Source organism: Culex quinquefasciatus, chromosome 2 (assembly GCF_015732765.1).
Source record: "Culex quinquefasciatus strain JHB chromosome 2, VPISU_Cqui_1.0_pri_paternal, whole genome shotgun sequence".
NCBI lineage: Eukaryota > Metazoa > Arthropoda > Insecta > Diptera > Culicidae > Culex > Culex quinquefasciatus.
This window is the reverse complement of record NC_051862.1, coordinates 93240751-93260505: the sequence shown is the minus strand read 5'-3', so window position 1 is coordinate 93260505 and position 19755 is coordinate 93240751. Positions and strand designations below refer to the sequence as shown.

General features: G+C 38.8%; 1 protein-coding gene across 1 annotated transcript in view; it reads right to left on the bottom strand.

Moving 5' to 3' along the window:
- LOC6054186 overlaps positions 1–19006 on the bottom strand; it is a 171320-nt gene extending 152314 nt beyond the window's left edge. The window contains exon 1 of the mRNA XM_038252124.1: positions 17922–19006. Within this exon, the coding sequence (XP_038108052.1) occupies positions 17922–18117 (196 nt within the window). The 5' untranslated portion in view covers positions 18118–19006. The remainder of the gene's footprint in view (positions 1–17921) is intronic.
- Between the last annotated feature and the right edge of the window lie 749 nt (positions 19007–19755).

Here is a 19755-nt window from a genome sequence, read left to right as displayed (position 1 = left end):
AGTTTTGACATTCATAATGCGAACATATATCCATATTATTGATAAAATAAGATGAGGTGTCCGGGTTTCGAAGCGTCCGGGAATTCAAATCATGACGTTAGTTAAAAAAAATGAAATGCTGATAAAAAAAATCAAATCATTGAAATAAATAACCTTTTGAGATGTTTTTCAAAGTTCATGCTGCCCCCTTCAAAATCGGCCCGAAAAATCAAAGCCAGAAATTATTTTTCAAGAAGTATAAAAATTATGAAGAAAATAGAACATAAATCAACTGCAAACAATCTTAAATCATTCCTTTGTGGACCATCATTCAGTGAGGTACTCCTGGATTTTAGCTCCTGAAAAGTGCTTAAAAAGTGCAAAAATGCCTCAGGGCAAGAAAAAGAGGCGGTCCTCACCAGAAGGATCGGCAGATTTGAAGAAGCTAAAGATAGCCGAAGCGCTACCTGCAAAGCCAGGCAGTTTGAGCAAGGACGCTCAAAATTCGTCTGGAAACCAGTTCGCTACCCTCCCTGTGGACGTGAGCGAGAAGGAAGAATTTGAACGACGGGAAAAGTTGCCACCCATTTTCGTGAAAACATCGTCATCGGATTCGGTGCGAAAGTGGCTGACCGGGTTTATCAAATCTGGTGCTTTACGAGCTTCCATTCGCTTGTGTGCTGATGGACTCAAAATTCTGCTACCTACCAGAAAGGATTACAACTACGTTCGGGATTTCCTGAACAACACCAAGATTGAATACTACAGCCATGACGATCCAGGTAAACGCCCCATGAAACAGGTCCTCCGAGGCCTGTACGACATGGATGTGAGTGTGCTGAAAGAAGAGCTAAAAACTCTTAAGTTGAACGTGATCGAAGTCTTCAAGATGACGAGACACAACAAGGACATCAAGTATCGTGATCAACTGTACCTGGTTCATCTCGAGAAAGGATCGACAACGCCGTCTGAGCTGAAAGCAGTTCGGGCAATTTTCAACATCATCGTGACTTGGGAACGTTATCGTCCAGTGCACCGTGACGTGACGCAGTGTTCGAACTGCTTGCAGTTTGGACATGGTGCGAGGAACTGTTTCATCAAGAGTCGTTGTGCAACCTGCGGAGGTGAGCACAAAACTCAAGCTTGCGATACAATCAACGAGAACATCGAAGCGAAATGCTTCAATTGCGGCGGCGACCATTCGACCAAGAATCGAAGCTGCCCAAAACGTGCTGAGTTTGTAAAAATTCGACAGCAAGCGACGACGAGGCACCAACCAAATCGTCGCAAAACACCACCAGCATACACGGACGTGGATTTTCCTGCTTTGGCGTCACCTGGAGCGGGATCTGTTCGAGTGGTTCCAAATCTGCAGCCATTACCGTTGAATCAGCGGCAAAAAGTTGCAGAGAATACAACACCTCCTGGTTTCAGTCAGCAACCGAAGGAAAACCAACCAGCATCAACGGATGAAGGCAGTAGTCACCTGTTTTCACCACAAGAACTTCTGAACATTTTCATCGAGATGACAACAACTCTGCGTGGGTGCAAAACTCGCCAGGAACAAGTAAGAACTCTTGGTGCATTCATCTTAAAATACAGTTCGTAGTTTACTCGTTCTAGTGATTTTGAATATTTCAGTGGATTTATTTTTTTAGTTTTAGGTTAGGATTAGCTGTTAAAGTGATTTTTTTTTCTTTTTTACCCAAATGTATTCAATTCAATGCAATAATGTAAAACAATTTGAAGCAAATAAATAAATGTGATCAGTTAATAATAAAACGAAAAATACAACAAAGATGAAGAGCATTAGGCCATACCACTTATCATGTAAAAGAAATGTAATTATTATAAGAATGTTCAATAAAGACATATTTAACTTAAAAAAAAAAAACAGTCTTAAATGTTTTTTTTTTTCTGCATAGTCATATTCAGCCTCTTTGAGCTTGTTGAAAAATCCCGTAAAAAGTTTTCTTTCACAAAAAAATAGCTTCGTCGTTTCTTAGATATTTCGGAATCATGGCGTGTTGTTCTATAATTTGTATACCGTAAACCGGGGTGACTTTGATAGGATTTCGATTTGTTTTTAGAATATTTTCCAACAGGCAAGGTTTTTCTCAAGATTATTATTTTTAAAACATGTACTGGGGTAGACCACACAAAGTCCATGCAATATTTCGGAAAAAAAGTTTTTTCAATAATGTTTAGAAAAATAGTTACGTTAAAAATTCTTAGTTTTAATTCCGGGGTGACTTTGATAGTCATAGTTTTTTCTTGTTAAAATCATATTTAAGATGTTCAAACTTTATTTGTACGCTAAATGTACCATCACTGTAGTAGCTGATATAGTTTTTAAGAAAAAAAATCAATGTTTATATTTAGTTAACTAAGTGTATAAGCTTTTTAGCAAAATACATATAAATTTTAGGTAAAATTGTTAAACAGTCGGAATTTTGCCTGAAATTTGTTAAAACTAGTTTTGTTTGTAAAATTGTCGATTCATATTGCATTTTATACTGAATTCGAAGCACGAATCACAAGTTTTCACATTTTACATGAAATTTGTTCAACTGAAATTGCCTTTTAATTTGGAGATTTTTTTTTAATTGTGTTTCAAAAAACATATTATTTATTATTTACAAACTTTTTTAACCTTCTCCTAGTGGAAAATTGTCCAAAGAATCCGAAAATGTATTCCGTTTTCCGATTAAAAATCATGTTCATTGAGAAAATCAAGACACTTTGAGAAGTTTAAAATAATGACTTTCATCAACATTCTCTTAACTATAGTTAACTAACTTTTTAAACCTGTCAAAATTTTATGAAAAGTTCTTCTTGAGGTACTTTGAACACTTCTCTACCACGGTCAGTATGTTTCTAAACCATTCCTTACGTATTTTAATTGTACTCTTCATTTTGCGAAAAAATCGCAAACCTATCAAAGTCACCCCGACTATCAAAGTCACCCCGTTTTACGGTACTTTTTTTGCCTCGACTTTAGTAAATATCGAGGGACCTCAACCAAAAATATTTGCAACGGCCTAAACTTAGCGTTCAATTTACCATGATCTCACCACATCTTTAATAAAAACTTGTTTTGTTTTCTCTTCCCACTCGGGATAACTTTTTAAAAAGCACAGGAAGACTTAGCCGCTTTCCCTTCTTCCGTTGCCTCATTATCAACTCTGGCGGGGGAAGAGGCACGAGCAGGAAACTGGCTAAGAAAATGTGGTGAAGAATTCAGCTTTTAACCACCAATCGATATTCTCGTCAACCTCGTCGTCGTTGTGTTATCAGGGCAGCGGAGGATGACGGGGGAGAAGCCGTGGAAAATCTTGATGATTTTTAAGCCGCATCACCACCAGGTCAGAAGGCTTGAGCGAAAGCTAATTAGTCAGGGTTCGTGGCGAAGCAGCGGAATCGGTTCATGGGGGAATTGCTTTTGGAGTTTTAATGAGAAAAATCTGAGTTTGAAGGAAATGATAACTCTATTCTGCATGTCTTTGCAGAAGTTTAATTAACAAATCAGAATCGATCACCACCAAAGAAAAAGAACCGAACTCAACAGAAAATTTCCGTTCCCTTTCTATTCACCTATAGAAATGGAAATCAATTACCATCCAACAAGTGTGTTTATATGTTTTCTTTCATGTCTTCATGTTGGCTCCATTGGGGTAGCAATGCTTCAATTAATTTTGCACAAGGGTGCCGTTGGCTGAGTGTTTGGGTCGGACGATGGGGCTGTACCATGAAAGAAGTTTTTGTGTAGCTGCTGGTACTACACAAAAAAGGGCCAGATGACTTTTTGCTTGATTTTTTTCATGTTAATTACACATTTCTGTTTTAGGAAAAACATGTAAGAAGGTAAGTATCACAAAATCTATGGTCACAATTAACGATCTTATCAGCTTTTTATTATGTAAGTTTCACATTACACTTTTTGAAATTTAAAAGGGTTTCATTGTTTATCCTTTTCCATGTGATTTGCTCCGTGATATTTTCTCTTTTGGGGTAAAATCGAACTATTATGCAAAAAGGGGGTTCATTATTTCCAACCAACCGGAATAACAATGCAGCCATATAACACCACCGCAGTCCTTTGTTTAGTGTGAATTGGAAATATTTCCAGCCAGGTTTTTTTTGTTATGTTTTGTTACGGCATCCAACCCTATAACCAGGACATCCTTGGTTCCCACTAAATATATTACTACGTTCTAGCTCGGAACGAATTTCCACTACAATGTTGGTTGAATTTACTCTCGTTTTTTTGTGTGTGTGTTCATTTCCAAAATTTCACCCAAGGCAACATTCAAGCCCCCCACGAACCCTTCCTCCCCACCAATCACATCATCGTTATACTATTTTGGCTGGCTCCCTCGGAAGCCCCGGTGAGATTGAATGGTTTTGGGCCAAACCGTGTGCCATCCAGAGAGTCAGCCAGTGGAACTTTATGACGGTATTCACGAACTGCTGCTGCTGCTGGGCTTGGGGCATATAAAGCAATAAAAACCGGCAGGATCCCAACGTGAACAACGAGGTACGATTTGGGTTTGTGCTTTCCCCAGTTGGCCTCACCCGGTTGGGGGGTCCCGGTCGGCAGTCCGGGTCAGAGCGGAGCAGGGTGACAACCTTTAGGACAAGACCGTAATGATAAATACTTAGATATTGAAAATAGTCTATTCTAAATATTGGTTTTTGGGTAAACTCAAGCTTTTCTTTTTTTTGACTTATTTGTTTTTGCAAATCATAAGCTATTGTGACTGTAAATTTTGACTGAATGAATGAATGATTACAGAAATGCTTCAATAACAGAAAGCAACATTCAGAAATTGTATTTTAAAAAAAAACATATAAAAAATGCTTTTGCCTCATGTCATTTTCCAATCTGTAGTACAACAACAGATTTATTTTCATGATTTTTCGTGAAGGTTCTGAAGGAGAAGACATAAACATTTTCGTGGAGATGGGGCGGTACAACCATTCGTTTTCTTCTGGATTTTAATGAAACACAATTTTAATTTATTTTCTGCTTGAAACAGAAGAACTTAAAAAAAGTTGATGTTTGACATTTTAAATAGCGGACGAATCTTTTCGCACTCTTCGGCAAAGTTGTTCCCTGGATCACGGACTATAAGCTCATAAGGTTTTTGAAAAAAGCAAAATTCGTTAAGGGGCTCAAAACTGTCAAAAATCAAAACGCAGCAATTTTACTAGTTAAATCCCATTTAAGATACCAAGTCAAAGCGCCAGGTCCTGTTGCAACCAATTAAACTCATATTTGGGATTCGGTACACCTAGGGAATCATGCCCTGAAATGCTCGCAATATTGACCCGTTTTGTTACATCCTAATGTACACTAAAAATTGTTCACAAAATGCCGTATAGTACTCAAATTTTCATAATATGAAAATTCAAGCTTGGGTAACAAACGAAGCGAAATTTTGTATGCTTTTTCACTTTTTATAGTTTTTTGAAAATACTAAATTTTTCATAAAATAGCGTATTTTTCGAAAATACTCAAATTTTTAAAACATAAATAATAGTTTTTAACAAAAATAAAAATAAAAAGTTTTTAACAAAAATAAAACCTTAATAAAGTGAAAACGCATATCAAATTTCGCTGCGTTTGATATCCGTATTGCAAGTTTTGATAGTTTGAGTATTTTCGAAAAAATATTAGTTTTTAACAGGGATGGAATAATCGCAAAAAAATCATTTTCGCTTGCGAACTTTCTTCACCCGCGAAAGAGAGAGGAGGCAAATCACGCAAAACAAAATTGCTCCCGAACTTCTCCAATAAAATCAATCTGCTAATGTTTTTTGTGAATTTCCTTGTCAGCACCACTTAAAATCATTTATTTTATTTTATTTACACACATTGCCCATCTACAAAATGTAACAAGTCATATTTCGACGTGTGACGTTACACTTGCAAGTGTAGTAGTGAAAAAGATGTTCCGTCAAATAATCAAGATGATGATTTTTTTTAGATTTCTTTTACCGATCTTTCGTGCGCGAGAGAGGAGACCCAAGCTCCCTTCGGATTTTTTCTCTTTATGAACGTCCAATGATTTTCTTTTGATGATGATTATTCCATCGCTGGTTTTTAACAAAAAAAAAACTCTAATAAGTGAAAAAGCAAGCAAAATTTCGCTTCGTTTGATACCCATAAAATTATGAAAAATTGAGTACTTTCAAAGAAATAAGATTTTTTGTGAAAATTTAAGTATTTTCCAAAAAAGACTCTGATAATTTGAAATTGCATAACAAATTTCTCATCGTTTGATACCCATATTGCAATTTTTTAAAATTTTAGTATTTAAAAAAATACGGTACAGGCTTTGGCAAAGTTTCACTTCGACTAATCGAAACCTCGGATAATCGAATCACGAAAAAACATTTTTTTTGTTCACATATTTTCGATTGTCTAGCTTTAGTATGATCCCTGAACTACGCTAAAGTGATTTAGAATGTATAAATCCAAGATGGCGGCCAAAATAGCGGTGATGAACTATTGAAAATTACATTTCTTAATTTAATAGGCAGTCAACTATTCAAATTTGACTAAAATTGGGTCACAGAATTCGAATTTGATGCTAAATCCAGAAAATAAAGAAAATATTTTTTTTCGTTTTTCGATTATACGAAATCCCATACAAACCTTCGGATAATCGAACTTCGGATAATCGAAACATCGGATAATCGAGGCTTAGGATAATCGAGTCTGGGCTGTACTCTGTGTTTTTTTTTTTTTTTTGTATTTTCCAAACAAACTTTAATAGGGTTAAAAAGCATACAAAATATCGCTTCGTTTTTAATAATTTGAGTATTTTCGAAAAGATACGGTATTTTGTGAAATTTTTAGTTTTCAACAAAAACTCTGATAAAGTGAAAACGCATACAAAATTTCGCTTTGCATATTGCAAATAATGAAAATTTGAAAAAACGGTTTTTTGTGAACAATTTTGAGTATGTATTTATACTTTGAAACTTACTACATTTTCAAAAAATATATTCTTAGTGAAAGCATTGAAATTATGTATAACATGATATGGTTGAATTAGGTCGATTTTAGAATGATTTAAAAAATGAGCTATCGTCCATCATCGGCGATAAGATAATCGCTGAAAGTCACAACGATAACGATAACCGGGTAATTTTCTACCAACTCACACGAAATCGGGAAAAGTTGCCCTGACCCCTCTTCGATTTGCGTGATACTTTGTTCTAAGGGGTAACTTTTGTCCCTGATCACGAATTCGAGGCCCGTTATTTGATATCTCGTGACGGCGGGGCGGTACGACCCCTTCCATTTTTGAACATGCGAAAAAAGAGGTGTTTTTCAATAATTTGCAGCCTGAAACGGTGATGAGATAGAAATTTGGTGTCAAAGGGACTTTTATGTAAAATTAGACGCCAGATTTGGTGGCGTACTCAGAATTCCGAAAAAACGTATTTTTCATCGAAAAAACACTAAAAAAGTTTTAAAAATTCTCCCATTTTCCGTTACTCGACTGTAAAAAAAAATGGAACATGTCATTTTATGGGAAATTTAATGTACTTTTCGAATCTACATTGACCCAGAAGGGTCATTTTTTCATTTAGAACAAAAATTTTCATTTTAAAATTTCGTGTTTTTTCTAACTTTGCAGGGTTATTTTTTAGAGTGTAACAATATTCTACAAAGTTGTAGAGCAGACAATTACAAAAAATTTGATATATAGACATAAGGGGTTTGCTTATAAACATCACGAGTTATTGCGATTTTACGAAAAAAAAGTTTTGAAAAAGTTACTTTTTGCGTTTCTCTTTGTTTCGTCGTCCGTGTCTGTCGCGGGCAGGGTAGGTAAACCATCACCATCGCACTATCATTGATGCATATTTCGGTGCGTTCCTCGTCTCATAACATTTCTCTTCTCCTTCGAAGCCGAGTGATGATCGGCTTGCTATCGCGAATATCGAAAGCCCATCACATCGACGAGAAATACCCTATCGCTGGCTCCGATGGAACTATCGTTCCAACCGGAGAGACACGCACACGAAATTGCTGTATACATGCACTGGAGCTCACGCACACAAATGAACTCATTTCTACAGAGCTTACGGGCGAGAGAATTTCACGATTGCTCTTTCTCTTGCTTTTTGAGCGAGGGGACTGGCTGTGTGAGAGATTTTTTTCCGTCTTACGCTTCGGTTTGTTCGTTGCTCGCTATTTCATCGGCGTCGTTTTCGCTTCGCTCTCTTGATGCAGTTTTGGGAGAACGCCGAAAATTTGATGATTTGAGCGAGGAACGATATCCAAAAGTCCTCGCCATCGGCGAGGAAACGAGGAAATACCGTCCCTGGTCGCGGGTGACCATGAACGGCCATTTTTTTAAATTTTTTACAGTCTAGTAACGGAAAATGGGAGAATATTTAAAACTTTTTAAGTGTTTTTTTTTTTTCGATGAAAAATACGTTTTTTCGGAATTCTGAGTACGCCACCAAATCTGGCGTCTAATTTTACATAAAAGTCCCTTTGACACCAAATTTCTATCGCATCACCGTTTCAGGCTGCAAATTATTGAAAAACACCTCTTTTTTCGCATGTTCAAAAATGGAAGGAGTCGTACCGCCCCTCCGTCACGATATATCAAAAAACGGACCTCGGATTCGTGATCAGGGACAAAAGTTACCCCTTAGGACAAAGTTTTACGCAAATCGAAGAGGGGTCGGGGCAACTGCTGTGTGAGTTGGCGGAGAATTACCCAACCATTATCGTTATCGTTAGACGATAACACCGACCAACAAAATTTCTGCGCAGGCTCAACTTAAGGGGAAGCATAAAGTTTGAGGTTTCTAGAAACACGTGCACTTTGAATTTTTTAAAAATATTTAGACTAGACCGAAAGGTTTTTCTCCAAAGTTTGTTGTCTTGTAAATTTTTGTAGGTCATTGTTACATTATAGACGATAATTTTATCGATTAACAATCTTGATTTCTTGGTCCTATAGACCCGAAATACCATTCGTGTTACTTTTTTGTGGGCGCTTCCTGTGGCCATCGGAAGTTTATTTTTTGCCGGGATTTGTGTCTTAGTACATAAAGGCACCCAATTTTAGATCTTTAGATCTTTTGCCTTCCTCACTGAGGTAAGGCTATAATTCTGCTCTGAAAATGAACTTTTCATTAGAAGCTCAAAGACCCACCTTCATGTATACATATCGACTCAGAATCGAAAACTGAACAAATGTCTGTGTGTGTGTATGTGTGTGTGTATGTGTGTGTGTATGTGTGTGTGACCAAAATTCTCACTGAGTTTTCTCAGCACTGGATGAACCGATTTTGGCCAAACCAGTTGCATTCGATTTGGTTTAGGGTCCCATACATCGCTATTGAATTATTTGAAGTTTCGATAACTAGTTCAAAAGTTATGTATAAAAATGTGTTTTCACATATATCCGGATCTCATTTATATGCATGTAAACGATGTCCGGATCCATCATCCGACCCATCGTTAGTTAGGTAATTGAAAGACCTTTCCAACGAGTCCAAAACCTTGAAGATCTGGCAACCCTGTCTTGAGTTATGACCACTTAAGTGATATTTCTGTACTTTTTTGAAGCCGGATCTCACTTAAATGTATGTAAACGATGTCCGGATCCATCATACGACCCATCGTTAGTTAGGTAAATGAAAGACCTTTCCAACGAGTCCAAAACATTGAAGATCTGGCAACTCTGTATTGACTTAAGTTATATCTGTGCACTTATTTTTTCTGGATCTAAAAAAATAGCTGAAGTATGCGTCCAAACCACTCATATTACCCATTGTTGGTAAAAAGTGAGGAAGGCATCAACCACATAGGTGGATTAAGTTAGTTTTTAATGAAAAGTTACAAGAACTTCTGCTTCTGCATTGGCCATTAAAAACACCCTGCGATTGAAACAATCCTCAAGAATTCCAATAAAAGTGAAAGAGTGGCCACCATGCACCATCCCCAGGTCGAAGAGCCCGAGTGTGTGGAAAATTAGATCAAAATGTACCGGCCACTAATGGTATGCCCACCTCTGCTCTGAATTTTGCTCCACTTTTTTTTTCCTTTCTCTCTCTCTCTCTCATTCCTATTTCTGGTTCTCGTTTTGTTCGTCCTGTCGGATCCTGTTCCGTTTCCACACACTCACAACATAATTTGGGTGGAGGGCCGACTACTCTCAATACGGACCACCCACAATCACCCCCCTGAAACGACGCCACCCACGCTATTCATCAGCAGTGGGGAAAATGGTTAGGTGGAGAGAAAGAGAAAAAAAAATCGCTAACGAAAACATGTTCTGCTGTGTGGTGGAATTGTTCGTTAAATGGAAAACTATTTGCCAGTTCATTATCGTTGGAAAAGTTTTGCCAGGGAGCAGCGCGCGCGCGGTTTCAGCATTCGTCCAGTTAAGGGCAGAGCGCGCTGCGCCACACAGACCGACGAGAGTTCTTTTGCAAAACGGTTCTTGAAATTGTTCTGCGTTGTGGTTCTGCTGGGTAAATTGAGCGAAACAATGCTCCGGGCATTGTGCACTGGAGGGGTCTGGATTGGACAGAAGGAGGAATGGATACTCTTTTTTTGCCGGGGGGAAAACTTCTCTCGCTGTGTGCTTTTCAAGATATTATGCACTATTTGTTTGAGGGAAAACTATTCGTTTGTGGTTTGCATTGATTGTGGAAAAATGCAATCAGAGAAATCTGGCAAGATATTGAATTCAGTCTCGGATTAAAAATATTCAATCTATATATGGGTCATTCCATCTCAACTGTGCACGAAAAAGTGCAAATTTGAAAATTACCCTCTCCAATCCTGCTCAAATTTGGCAGGGCTGTTGGTACCATAAAAACATGCATCCCGAATTTCATCCAAATCGGACCACCCCCTTCATTGTGTTCCAAGAATCCGAAATGATAGTAGAAAAAAAAAACATTATTGTTCGTCGCTACTAAATTTTGGGAACTAGCTGAACTTTGTGATTTTCTTACATTTTCAGTTTTATAATTTCCAGAAATCCTTTTCCTACTCCTTGTGATCGTTCTTCGCGAGAATACAACGTATCAACAAATTTCATTCATTTTAATTCATATTTTTTACTCAAAAATGTATCGTGTACTTATTGTTCAGTGTTACTTAAAACATTAATTGCATTTTTCTGCTCGCTCCATCGGAATCCAATTCTGCCCTGTACTGTGTGTCGTTATTGCTCTATCCTGTGGGTTAGCACTGAAGTTAATCTCATTTTTTTTAAGCGGATAAACATTTGCGATTTAACGCCAGTTGCCTACAGTGTTATACAGTTAATTTTGCCCAATTTGCTAAAGATTATTTAATGTGAAATCTTATTCCAATAAATGACCAGGTAGCAGTTATTGAACAGCGCTCCTGAGTGCTTCTAGCAGATGCGGCGAATGAAGCTAAACAGATAATCTCAAATTCTCAAAACTTTAAAATTCGATATCTCTGGAACGAAACATATTCCATTCTGTCGATAAGTGATTCTTATGTAAAATTGGCCGGGGAATACGATGGTGAGGTCAAATGAAAAAAGTAAGTAGGGGTGTTTTGAGATACGGCCGTTTAAAGTTTTCAATTGCGCAATACAGGTAGAAAAAATAAATTGATCAAAATTTTGATTTCGGAAATGGATTCTACGCCCAATTTTCTTCAAATTTGAGTCTAAGACCGACCTTCTAATATTTGTGGTTCCTGAGCTATCACCGTTTGAAAATAGGGGTTTCGCTCAAAAATCGCCAAAAAGTCGATTTTTTGGGGAGGTACAAAAATGGAGGGGGTGGTCCGATTTGGATGAAATTCTGGATTCATGCATGTTTTGATAGTATCAACAGCCCTGCCAAATTTGAGCAGGATCGGAGAGGTTAATTTTCAAATGCTGTTCCGCTTCAGATGGAATGACCCATATATAAAAAATTTCGACGGTTTTGTTCGAACGCGAATCAGTTCAATACGGAGCGTCGGATCGAGCTGCTTTTTGTTGCGTTGGGTTCGTACAAGCTCAAGGAAGGTTCTTACGCCAAAAAGTGACAACTTTGACCACTCTGGAACCGATTCCGGAAAATATGCAGATTGTATGGGAAAAGTTACGTAAAATCCAATTTTGATCACAGGAGGCTGAACAGGCAAGAAAGTTAAAACGTCAGAAAACGAAGAAAAGACGAGACGAAGTTTGTCGGGTAAGGCTTGTTGTATCATAAATATGCTGAAATTTTTATGGCGTCGTGATCGTTCTATCTGGACGCATGTCGATTCTAGGTCAACGCTATTTTGTACAGATCTCAATGCATCACCATTTGACCTTCGAAGATCTACAAAATTCGATTTTAATCTTCAGTTCTTGATCCTTTAACGTGAAACATTTCACTGAAATATTTCATAGACGTCCGAAGCAAAGGGAAGTTGAAACAGAAATTTATGGCTCTGATTTCCTGAAATTCTAGCAAATTTTTATCCAAAATATCTATTGTTTGGATGTCAACAGGAACCCAGAAGGCCTGGGAGTAAAATAAACTCTGCATTATTTTATGAAATTGTATGTAATATTACACCCTAAAAATGTAGCCCATCAGTATGGGAAACCTACTTGACCGAAATGTCATGCTCTTATATGCGTTTATCCTATTCATTCTACATCGGTCCGATGACCGAGTGGGATAAGGCGCTAGACCTTACTGTTGGTGCTGGGTTTGAATCTGGTCAGTTGCAACTCTTTTTTTTTTCGTTTACAAAAAATGTACATGCAGTGTGTAATATTAAGTGTCTTTTTTGTCGAAGGTGATGTTCATGCTATTGCATGCGATTTTACCATCAATTTTTTTGCTGTGTGTAGAGCAACATTTTTCTCTTTTACAAGTTTATGTTTTTTATACTTTGGCTTCATCCAAATAGTACGTCACGCTAAAATCAGCCAAAATTTATGCCACTGTCAGGGATGCCAGATACACAGATTTGTCTGTGTTTCACAGACATTTGAGCTTGTGTTAGACATTTTTTGAGGTGCACAGACTTTTCAAAAACTTCATTTAATTGATATTTTGTAAAAATATCAATTGAAACTTATTTCGTTAATCTTCTAATGCTTAAAAACACAATTTTTGATGGATTTCTATGACTAAAAATCGATATATTTGAATTTTAGACAAATGCACAGACATACACAGACTTTTTTACAGACATTTTAAAAAATCATATGGCATCCCTGGCCACTGTTTCATTATAGATGCACTTGGCAGGAACTGCGAGACAGCTGGGGAACAATGAGACACTCTACGAAAATCAATACTTTTCTAGTAAAACATCATATCTGGAGCAACATTTGAAAAGGGCGCATAAGCATTTCAATAGCTGTAATTATTTTGCAATTTCCCAGGCAATGGGCAACTATTTTACAAAACCCATAGTGTTAAATAGTAGCTGGGGAGGTCAGCTATTGCTTCCCATTTCGAATTTTGAGAAAAAGTTTCCTGAAGCTTGAGAAATAGCAAAATAGTTCAAACTGTCAAAATGCTTATCCGCCCTTTTCTCGTGTTGCTCCAGATATTGTTGTATTGTTCCATTGCAGGTGACTTGCTTTAAAACTTTAATAAACAAAAGTTATATAAAAAAGTATTAAAGTTTTTTTTATAAAATCCATACGTTTATAACCAATAATATTATATTTTTGGTTTAATGAAGTTAAAGCTTATTAAATATGCCAAAAATCACTTACAATTCATGTTTTGAAATATTTACATAGATTTTGAAAAGTTTAATGAAAAAAATCAAAGAGTCTCATTGTTACCCATGGGCTAAAAGCAGTGGGTGTACAAGCCCTGGATTCAGGGTATATTCTTAATATTGGTCAAACCTAATGTAAGGACATTGTAGCTCAACTCATTCCCTATGAAAGATGGCAGCCTACGAGTGAAAGTTTAATTTTTGCCCATAATTTACTTATACACCCCACAATCAAACAGTTATGAATAACTTTTCAAGGGAGCGTCCATAACCAAAGCTACTATTATGGCAGACGTGTTTTAGTAGACACACCTTTCCCCCAAATATGAGCCTTATTGGTTGAAACTACGACTTGCGTAAGAGTCATTTTATCATTATTCCCCGTGTCTCATTGATGACTACTCTACCCTAATTGCTGTGTGGGTTAACGTAGAATGACAAATTTAAAGTTTATATCCAGTCCTGCTCGATGTCAAGGAATGGAGGATTTAAATGTTTAGCTTATTTTTCAAATTGAAAAAAGCATCACCAAATGCTTTACACATTGTTACAGTTATATGGCTTACTAAGTCCGCGCCCAAACTTGCACGGCCATTTCAACGCTATAAAAAGTTGACGGTTAACATCTATGTAGCTCTACGTATCTTGTACATCGTTAAGTACCGTAAAACGGGGTGACTCTGATAGGTTACGATTTTTCCGCAAAATAAAGAGTACAAGATGAAACAAGAAATCCAGAGTTTTTCTTGAAAAGGTCCAATAAGCTATTGTTTTTCATATGTTTATAGGACCTTCTAAAAAAAACTCTAGAAATAACTTTGAAGAAGGTCGCAAATCACTAAACATTTTGAAAATTTAGTTTTAACCGAGTTTTTGAATATGTGAGAGTCATTCAGAAATTAAAATCATAAAACCGTATTAAAATATAATTCAAGTGTTTGTCACTTGAACTTGATTTGTTTTAGGGGACATCAAATGCCAACTTTTCTGAAATTTCCAGGTTGTGCAAATAATCGTAAAACAATATTTTCAAAAAATTTAAACCAAGACCAAGACTTTAAAAGGGCGTAACATTGAATGTTTGGCCATTTTGAAATGTTAGTCTTGATTTAGAATGTTTGAATATATTGTTTTCGAAAAGATCGGAAAATTTCACGAATGTTTCATATTTTAACATTGTAATTCGGACCATTAGTTGCTGAGATATCGACGTTAGATAATGGTGAGTTGTTTAGGTGAGAATTAGAAAACATCAATTTTCCTGTTTTTAAATCATTGCATGGCAATATCTCAGCAACTAAGGGTCGTATCAACAAAGTTAAAAAAAGCAAAATATAGAGAATTTTCTCAGCTTTTCAAAAGTTTTTTTTCAAAAGAGGGCAAACAAGTACACTATTTAAAAAAATGAAAACTGCGACTATTTCAAAAAAAATACTCAAAAATAGCAATAACTTGAAAATGGTGCACTTTATCAAAATTTCACTACGGTACTTTTTGATTGCAAATTTGATTTTACATCGAAAAATAAAGTTGAAATTTTTTTAAGACCAATATTTCGATTTTTTGAAAAAAATTGTGTTGATTCAAAAATTCATACCTCGGTCAAAGATTTTTTGCACAACCTGGAAATTTCAGAATAGTTGGCATTCGATGTCCCTTAAAACATATCAAAAAAATAATTCAATTCAATTCAATTCGGTTTTATTGGTGAATAATCAAGATACAATGAGTTATTTTGAAGTGCATAACAGAGTTTTGGAGTTCCTTACAGCTGTGTGTTGCATCATAATCCATTTAGGAACAATTATTTCTTAAACTAAGGCACTAGCAAGAGTAAGAAAAAACTATTAAAAAAAAACTTACAGAAATTGCAAAGGAAAGGGGATAGAGGAAGAGAAAGCTTATATCTAGATCACAGGTAATTTATCCTTTGTAGATGTGTTTGATCATTAGTTCCCCAAGGGCCAGGAATTGTTCTGCCTTGTTCCGGCAGCTCCGAAACCGCGTCATCATCTCCCGCGAGAAAGATCTTCCCCGGTGACTTCTTGCTGGGCCGTACTGCCGCTACCGGCAGCGACCACGCTGGCGAACGAACGCCCCCAACCAGGAGGGAACGCTGAGTTTTCCGCTGGAACCGTACGCTGTCCAGCTGCAGGAACGGCTGCGCTCGTACTTCGCTGAGGAGGGTGGGGCGCTTTCTTCTTCCTCTTTTCCTGCTCCTCGAGGTAGGCCTTGCGCGCGACGCATCCGCGGTAATTGCCGGTATGGTTGCCGTCACAGTTCGCGCACTTTACGCGCGGCTTGGTTTGTTCTGCCTTGTCCCCCAAGTCCGCCTTTCGTGGCAGTGCGCACGCCTCCGAGAGGTGTGACTCACCGCACTTCACGCAGCGGGGCCGGAGGTTGCAGTTCCGCGAGCCGTGGCCGAATTTCTGGCAACGGTGGCATTGCGCTACGTCCGTCGGGTTCTTGGTGTAAAACCGCCAGTTTACCCAAAACCGTCCAACGTTTTAGTCCGCCGCAGGTCTTGGATCTTGACGGTGCCGCGGTCGAAGTACAACAGGTACAGTGTGTGTGTACCTGTTACCGTTGTCTTGCGCGAGAGCACTTTAATCTCCCGCGGTTTTATTCCGGCGTCCGAAAGGTGACCCTTCAGGTCGGAGATCGGACGGTCTTGATAACCCTGTAAGACGACCTTAACAGGGGGCTTCTCGGGGTTGAATGTGTAGAAGTTGAAGTTGCTACGCTTCAATTCTTCAAACACCAGGTCGAAGCTCTTTTTATTCAGTGTGATCACTTGCACTGCCGACTTACCGATTTTCAGACAATATCCGAGGCCTTCCAGCAACTCGTCAACATCGTCCGCCAACGTGTCCAAAACAAAAATTGGAGGTGGTCTTCGTTCCGTTGGAGAATTATTCTTTTTTGGCGTCGGCACTTTTTTCCGTGCACGACCATCGTCGTCGTCGTCGTCGGTAGTGGTGCTACCGTCGGTGTTGTTGTTGTTTTCTTCGTCGTCGCTCAGCATCTGGAACTCGTTCCTGATGGGAATGTTGGCGGATGTTGATGTGCCACTGGTTGTGGCACCGGAGGTACGAACGGGTTCGCACTGGTGATCTTGGAACATATCCGGGGTGTAGTAACTTTTGTCGATTCCTTCTGCGCTCACGCTCCCTGCGCGATGGCGGTCGACACGGCGTTGGTTTGTTTACCTTTTTGCACACGGCCGGTAGACGAACTTCGCGGGTTTTTCGAGGCCGCACTCGAACTGCCACGGCCACGGCCGGCCTTTGGCATGCTGGAGAAGCAAACTCGCGGGTAACCACAATCAATTACGGCGAAAAAAATCGAAAAAACGATGGAGCACTGAGCACTAGCTGCATGCTCTCGTGCGTACACGGAGGGAGCTGATCAAAAAATTAAAAAAATTAAAAATAGTGTTTTTTGCAAATCAAGTTTAAGTGACAAAAAGTTAAATTAAAAATCACCATTTTTTTACCATGTATCAGTTTTTTTCAGTGTAGTCCTTATGCATACCTACAACTTTGCCGGAGACACCAAATCGATCAAAAAATTTCTTTAAAAGATACAGATTTTTGAATTTTCATACATCATTTTTGTATGGAAAGCTGTCAAATTTGTATGGAAAATTATATGGACAAACTAATGATGCAAAATGGCTTCTTTGGGCATACCGAAGGCACCAAAAAAGTTTCAGACGAATTAAAAAAGAAAAAAGAAAAAAAAAACAACAAAACAACATCGAATGTGAAATCTAAACCACTCTAATAATAAAAGGTAAACCCTGAAAAAGTTTCCCTTTCAAAGTTTGCATATTGCGTTCAGTTTCATTTCAACAATCCTTTTCCACGCGCGTTTCAACACCATTATTGCTATAACATTCTCCAATTAATTCTTCCCACCCATTCCATTCCCACGAGCTTTGAAATTTAAACCATCGCGCTTCGCTCGCCAGAAAACACGTGTAATCCCACGCCAGTTTTCCCAATATGCAATTTAAAACTTTTTCTCCCCGCACCGAAATTGAGTTCGCTATTCACAACACCACATAATCATCGAAAGCATAAGTTTTCGTCGCACATGGAGTTATTGTCCTTCTCCTCCCACCCGGCATCCCATGGTATGGGTAACCCCACCCCAATCCCGATTCCCGGTTCTCTCCAGGACATTGTCGTACCTCGTTTCTGTGGCGATGGCAAATTGGTCGGCGTTTGCTGCTGCTGAAGCTCTTTTTGCAGCTGCTGCTGCTGAGATGTCACACCGAGCACATGCGCATTCAGCATCAGCACGAGGAGGAAAATTTGTATCCATATTTTCCTCAATTTGCGTAAATTATTCACACTGAGCTGCAATCGCGGCGTCGACGACACCATGGCGTACTGCGATCGGCCTGTTTGGACAGAGACCAAAGATTGGTGGTATCCTTGTTAGGGGGCGTTGGGGGGGTTGACGAAAACTTTGCACTTTGTGGAATTCACTGCAACTTCGCGAGCGCCGATGAGTTGCCCACGGACGGCTTCTATAAACACAACACTTGGCCCCGACAGGACATTCAGCTGACACGGGAAACACTCTGCGGCCTCTTACGGCATCACCAAGCTCCGGAATTCACTCACTAAACTAGTGCCGAACTAGTGCTGTAGGTCGCTGGAGAGCCTTGGCCTTCGGAAAGGAGTAACACGAATAGCGATGGAGTGAAGTGAAAATCATAACAACTCAAGAACTGGTCGGAAAACCATCCGAAAGAACACCAACACTGTGTGTATTGCTTGCTTGTTTGAGTAGTATCTCTCTTCTAGGATCTTCTTCACATGACTTGCTCTTTATCGGTAAGACCCAGCGAAATCACCTTCTTCAAATTCCTGGAAACTTTACATTCCTCTACTGCCCACACACTCACACACAAATACCACCACTTCCATAGAGAAAAACTTCACTTTTCCAACCACTTTTTTCCCCCAGACTAAATATCGACGGAAAATTAAGCGTTTTCCATTATGTGTGCGTTATCCTTGCTGGATCTGCCTCGACGGCTGCTGCTGCTGCTCCTGTTGTTGTTGCTGTTCTTCTTCTTCCTTTTCTTGTTGTTTGTTTGCCCTACCATCCATCTCCCCTTCTCTAGTTATAACAAACTAACACACTGACACCATTTCCACCACCACCATCACTGTCGAGAACAACCGAGAACCACTTCCGTACAACTCCTAAAAGCCAGGAGAAGAACCGCCGCGAACCGAAGACCAAGCCAGACTGAGCTTCGCAGCGGGATCCAAAGTGGGTTTTATCCATTCTCCGGAATCTCTTGGCGAACGGGGGGCGACTCTTCTGAAGGTCGTTCAAGTGTCGCGCGCTCTCGTTTTAGTACAAAGAGAATTCGCTCACCACGTGTGAATCGGCGATGACGGATGAACAACAACACAGCTGCTGGAGGAGCGTTCCGTTCCACGGTGGGTGGGAATCCGAAGTGCGCGCATGTTGTGGCAGAATCAGCTGATTCGAATGAATGCAGGAGGTCATGTACTAAAAGGGGGTGATGAACCGCTTTGGGGGGATGTGAATGAAGCTTGGGTACTAAATTCGATTGAGGTTCATGGGAAGGACTGTTGGAGTTCATCGGAATAAGAGGTGAATTTTAATCAGCTGTTACGAGCGACTACTAGTTGTTGTGAATCAGGGACTCCAGATTTGAAGATTTGTCTGCTACAAACCAAAGTTCAGTGCAGTCTCATGACCTATCTATAGTAACTTAGAATAATTCCGTAACTAACTGTCGTTATCTACAAAACTTGTGGGGCTATTAGGTTTTTATAGAAGATCCGATTCCTTTCCATGGATTCAAATTACTACACTACGTATTTTTTTAAATTAAATTGTAGACAGGCCATCAGTTACATTAACGTAAGCCGAGGTGACATTGATATGTTGAATATGTTTAAAAATGAAAAATACGGACTAAATACAAACAAAATGGTATGGGACCAAACCGACCATCGTAGAGAAGTGTTCAAAGT